Source organism: Lampris incognitus, chromosome 11, assembly GCF_029633865.1.
Source record: "Lampris incognitus isolate fLamInc1 chromosome 11, fLamInc1.hap2, whole genome shotgun sequence".
Classification (NCBI taxonomy): domain Eukaryota; kingdom Metazoa; phylum Chordata; class Actinopteri; order Lampriformes; family Lampridae; genus Lampris; species Lampris incognitus.
Window position 1 is genome coordinate 31,219,701 of NC_079221.1, and position 6,164 is coordinate 31,225,864.

The window sequence follows — 6,164 nt, forward strand, 5'->3', positions numbered from 1 at the left end:
TGCACTTTTTGTGTGTTGGTGTGTTTGTGTGTGCATGTGTCACCCGCCCTAATGAATCCCATTCACTGAATCATGCGATATGGAGTTGGCAATGTTGCCGCAGTGACTGCACGCTTACCGCCTTCCAGCTCACAGACATAAAAGTCATTCACTCTTGAGCTCCCACTCACAATAGCCTGCTAAGTGCCTGCACTCGCTCTCTCTCTCTGCCTCTCTCTCTCTCTTATTCTCTCTCTACATCTCTCTTGCTCCCTCTTTCACTCTCTCTTCCACACACATGCGGTCCATAGTTCCCCAGAGCGTTCTATCTGCACAGAGCTCCGCGACTGAAATCATTGAAGGCCCCAATAATTCCCACCGCTTGCTTCCTGATAGAGTGTTAAACCAGCGAAATGTCTCCGGGCAACTTATATATGCAGTTCCAGCCACTAAACCTGGCTTTGGCCAACACTGCTCCTGTCCAGTAACTAATTCCAGAAAAAGTTGGCACATATTCAAATTTTTAAGGGGGGGGGGGATTTATTCCTTTTTTCTTTTTTTTTTTTGCTGTCATCCTCTGTCTTCAACACTAATTTGTTTTTCTCATCCAAAGATTATGATTGACCAATATTCTTAGTCCCGAGTCTTGAAACAATGACAAAAGCTTAAAAAGTCTACTTATGCTTTCTATCATAACACACGTCTCATATTGCTTATATTGTCAGAGTAGTATACAAAAAAAAAGAAAATAAGAAATGAAGCAGGATGCCTGAAATAGTCACAAAGGGACACTTAAGAAAGGGAAAGGTTTTTCTCAGGGGCTTTTTTCATTCAGAGAAAAGCATATAGCGATGGTTGAGAGTGTGGTTGTGTTGAGCCAAGAGAAAGAATGATGTTGAAGCCTTGGGCGAGGACAAAGGATCGATTTGTAGTTGTGGTTGGACATGCCTTTAGCCAGGAGTGCTAAATCCTCCACCAGAAATAAACCTGGAGCTGGGATAGTAGTTGTGTGTGTGTGTGTGTGTGTGTGTGTGTGTGTGTGTGTGTGTGTGTGTGTGTGTGTGTGTGTGCGTGCGCGCGCGCGCGCGCATGTGTGTAGTTGGGTGGGTGCCTGTAAAATAACAAAGCCACGAGTGCTATATATGCAATGAGACCCATGATCTCAGTAATGGACCAGGATTTAGAGAGACATCCTTTGATGTACTGGAGTTATTGAGGGACTTGTCTGACCAACGTAGGCTAGGCCTGGATGGATGAATGGATGGATTGACAGTGAAAAGAATAAATGAATTCATTCAGTCATTCATTCATTCATGTGTGTCAATACTGAAGATTTGCATGTAAATACTGCAGTTTTACTTACAAAAACCCCAAAAAAACCTTATCCATCACCAGCACATACCTAATCCATAAAATATCCAGATCATGGGTGCTTTTTGAAGTTGCTTATTTTGTGGTTATGGTTTAATAGGACCTTCCCAGGAAAAATCATACAATACATGGCATTGTACGTCCAGGTAGTGTAGCGGTCTATTCCGTTGCCTACCAACACGGAAATTGCCGGTTTGAGTCCCCGTGTTACAGTTGGCCGCGTCTGCGGGTGGGAAGCCGGATGTAGGTATTTGTCCTGGTCACTGTACTAGCGCCTCCTCTGGTTGGTGTTGGGGAGGTGGTGGAGTGGAATAGCGTGATACCCCCACGCACCGCGCCCCCTGGTGAAACTCCTCACTGTCAGATGAAAAGAAGCTGCTGGCGACTCCACATGTATTGGAGGAGGCATATGGTAGTTTGCAGCCCTCCCCGGAATGGCAGAGTGGGTGGAGGAGTGATCAGGTCAGCTCAGAGAGCGGGGTGATTGGCCAGTTACAATTCGGGAGAAAAAGGGGGGGGGGGGGAAATCCATAAAAATACATGGCATTTTACATCTTTACAACAACAGCCAAATGTGGAAGAATAAAGTAGATAGCAGAGTTTGAAGAAGAAATAGAGTTATTACTAAGCTAATATGGCAGACTAAGCTCAGTGGGGACCTTTGCTAACAGATGTTACAACATCAGTTGCTAAAATACAGGTTCAGCCATGTTTTGTTTGACGCTGGGGGTGTGCTGACACAACAGCACTCATGGCTGTGTTTCATTTCAGATGGATATCTGGGATTCCGTGTGGTCAGACTGTAACGCTGTTCCAGTATCCCCATTGGTGTTGTCAGTCAGACAAATATGACCATCATCAGGACTGCAGCTTTAACTTCACTTACTAACTCCAACTTCTCTCCGCCTGCTGCAGACATCCGGGAGACAGCATTCGTCTACGCCATCACGGCGGCAGGTGTGACCCATGCCGTGACCCAGGCCTGCAGCATGGGAGACCTCCTCCAGTGCGGCTGTGAGGCGACCAGGAGCAGAGCCCCCCCAAGGCCCCCCTCCTCTTCCTCCTCAGACGGGGTGAAGTGGGAGTGGGGTGGCTGCGGAGACGACGTGGAGTTTGGTTATGAGAAGTCCAAACAATTTATGGACGCGAAGAGGAGACGGGGGAAGAGCGACATCAGGGCATTGATTGACCTGCATAACAACGAGGCTGGGCGGCTGGTACGTATGTTGTGATAACCTTTGTCTTCCATTCACTCGGACGCAACTCAGAAACGTTTTGAACAGCCAGGTCTGTATAATAGAAATATATATGCTAATTTTACTTACATAGAAATATGAATTTTAGGGAAATCCGGGTCAGTTCGAATCCTTGTGTTACCTCCAGCTTGGTCATGCATCCCTACAGACATAATTGGCTGTGTCTTCGGGTGGGAAGCTGGATGTGGGTATGTGTCCTGCTCACTGCACTAGCACCTCCTTTGGTTGGTTGGAGTGCCTGTTTGGGGGGGCGGGGACTGGGGGGAATAGCGTTATCCTCCCACGCGCTATACGTCCCCCTGGTGAAACTGCTCACTGTCCAGTGAAAAGAAGCGGCTGGTGACTCGTATCGGAGGAGGCATGTGGTAGTCTGTAACCCTCCCCGAATCGGCAGAGGGGGTGGAGCAGCGACCGGGACGGCTCAGAAAGTAGGGTAACTGGCCAAGTACAATTGATGAGAAAAAGAGGGAAAAATCCAAACAAACAAACAAAAAAAAAGAATTTTAGAGAACACATCAAACTTGTATCTTTGTATGTTTGTTAATTTGAATGTGATTACTGTCTAATTGTCCCAGTGAGCAACAAACCAATTCAAATTCTCGGTGCAAGAAAGGTCACTTAGCAAATACAAGATTCTGATATTACATTCATCTGAAGTCTGAATTTTGTAGTGTAGCTAACACATAATGACTGTTTTTTTTTTTAAATCTGTGCTGGAAAAGAAGCAAGTTAAAATATAGTTTGACATAAAAAACCTATCTCATACTAGGAAGCTATTTTAGCCTCTAAATTGCTTTATTATGCCAATTTGTAGGGTTGTTCAAAACTGAATTATACCATGTCTAACGTTGTATTACAAAATGTTCCAGATTGCTGGATGCTGCTATAGTAAGGGTCAAGAGTTAATTCATCTTCAATTCATCTTCTAGATTTCACTTAATCTTCAGTCTGAAGGGGAGTAGATTGTCATTAAAATTCAAACGCTCATGCAACTGTCAGAAGATGCACGCAAATAATTTGCAGGTTTTGTGGTTTTGTGGTAGTTTTGCTTTTGTTTTTGTCATTTTAATTGAGTGATTTGAAAAAGATTTGACCCCGGCCCCAGTACAAGCCATGAAAGGTTGAGTATTAGCCCTTAATGTAGCCTGAGCATTTGTTTCACTGTATACCGGAGGATTTTTTGGAACAAAAGCGTGGCTTGTGTCGTGGAATGTTCCATCATTCCACCAACGTTCACGAGAAAGAGAACGACATCGCCTCTGGCCATATTTGCGCAGTGCCGTAAGCCGATATTCTAACAAGCATCGAGTTTCTGAAACACAAAAAAACAAGAGTGTGCCACACATTTTGTTTTTCAAGCCTCCTAGGCACGTTGCTTCTTACATTTCCCCGGCCCTTGTAAAAGTTTTAAGTTGCGCTTTGTTGCTCACTCTGTCCTCGTGTGCGCACACCTCGTGAATTATGGCCGTGACAAGTGAACATCCTATTGAAAAAGCGGAGACAGCGACCCTCCTTTGCTCTCTTTCTGGCGGCGCCCCCCCCTTTTAAGACGTTAATGATATGTTATAGCTCGGAAAAGTCACCCATCTCTCACTGGCTCAGCGCTGTCGTTCTTAGTCGGTCCCACTTTGTTACGCCAGCGTGCACAAAAAACCACACGCATACATTGACATGCACACACAGATGCATACATGGTTTGACACACTCCTCAGCTGGGGTCAAAGGGGGGGGTAAAGTCCAATTATAGCATTATAGCATTAGCGAGCTGCGTTTTGAACACAACAGGAGAAACCTGCATAGAAAACATGCATATGCACCCACTAAAGAGGTCGAGAGCCTAGAGTGGTGTGTGTGTGTGTGTGTGTGTGTGTGTGTGTGTTTCTGTGCAGGTATGTGTGTGTATGTGTGTGTGTGTGATGGGTTAATTATGCACAGTATATAAGTGAATGATCTGTTGTCAAGGCTTGTTAGATGAAGGAAGGCCAGAGGCAACATGGAGAGAAGGTGGGGGTGGGGGTGGGGGGGTTAAATTCCTTCTGAATAGCGTCTGCTTTTATCTCACCTATCTATCTATGTGTGTGTGTGTGTGTGTGTGTGTGTGTGTGTGTGTGTGTGTGTGTTTGTGATATAGAATGAAAACATGATAATAAATTACACCTTCAGAGCACTTTTCCTTCATCAAAGTCACCTCTGCTTCACTTTAGAATTTGAATTAAACAGGCTTTAAATCTTTTACTTTCTCTCTCTCTCCATTTGATCATAACAATCACTGTGTGTTTATCTCCCTGCTGCATCCCCTCCCTCATCCCCTTTTTCGCTCTCTTTCTTCATCCCCCTCCCTCTCCTCCTTTCCACCCCTCCCACCCCCCTCCCCAAAGGCTGTGAAGCTCTACATGCGCACAGAGTGCAAGTGCCATGGGCTGTCAGGCTCGTGCACGCTGCGCACGTGCTGGAAGAAGATGCCCCACTTCCGCGAGGTGGGCGACCGCCTGCTGGAGCGCTTCAACGGCGCCTCCAAGGTGATGGGCGGCAATGACGGCAAGACGCTGATCCCCGTGGGGCAGAACATCAAGCCGCCGGACAAGCAGGACCTGATCTACTCCGCCGAGTCGCCCGACTTCTGCCAGGCCAATCGGAAGACCGGTTCGCTGGGGACACGGGGACGCATGTGCAACAGCACGGCCATGGACGTTAGTGGGTGTGACCTGCTGTGCTGCGAGCGGGGCTACCGGGAGGAGACGGTGGTGTTCGAGGAGAACTGCCTGTGCCGCTTCCACTGGTGCTGTGTTGTCCAGTGCAAAAAGTGCTCAGTCCGGAAAGAGCTTAGCCTCTGTCTCTGACTGAAGGGAGATGAGGACGGTTGAGAGTCATTGAAAAACAAAATAGAACAAAAACGATTGATCAAGAGACTTTGGGTTGTTTGGGTTGTTTTTCTTTTTTAGGTTTGCTTCGGCCTGCAGTCAGAGTGCAAGAAGTGCGGGGATTTGAACTTGTGATCGATTGCCAATTCATCTTTTGCCACAGACAAGATTGGTCGATCACCCCCAAAACACGCAATCTTTTTGAGCAGTTAGAGACCCCAGATTTCGGGTAGATGCCAAAAAAAAAGTGCGGGACAAAACCCAACCCACACAGACGACATGGTATTCCCACTTTAAGAATGGTACGAAAAGCAATCCAGATGAAGTGATGTTTCACTTTTACGTTTTCTAGTTAACATCACTGAGTTGCTTGTATGTGAAACAAAAAAAAACCAAAGAAGGTGAGAAGGGTGTGAACTTTTTTGCAACACATTTGTTTCGATCTCAGAGAAGGAGGAACGAAGCTTAAACCTTCTCAAAGGGCAAACTGGCGCAGTTGGTTGTGGCTGTCGGCTCCATCTACTACAAGATCAATATCTGGGTTTGATCTGCACTCGTAACTGAAAGTGGAGCCTCAGTTCCTGCTTCCTGTCTGCAATGATGCTCTCGATTTCCCTAGATTATGGTTTTTCCTCATTTCAATTACCCGGCCTCTAATCTTAAAAAGAAATTCAGCACTGAAGGTTGAGACCCGTTT

At 46.2% G+C, this 6,164-nt stretch overlaps 1 protein-coding gene across 1 annotated transcript in view; it reads left to right on the forward strand.

The window, feature by feature from the left end:
* wnt6b (wingless-type MMTV integration site family, member 6b) overlaps positions 1 to 5,565 on the forward strand; it is a 28,082-nt gene extending 22,517 nt beyond the window's left edge. The window contains exons 2-3 of the mRNA XM_056289529.1: positions 2,266 to 2,567; positions 4,985 to 5,565. Coding sequence (XP_056145504.1) covers positions 2,266 to 2,567; positions 4,985 to 5,446 — 764 coding nt within the window. The 3' untranslated portion in view covers positions 5,447 to 5,565. The remainder of the gene's footprint in view (positions 1 to 2,265; positions 2,568 to 4,984) is intronic.
* The last annotated feature ends 599 nt before the right edge of the window (positions 5,566 to 6,164 follow it).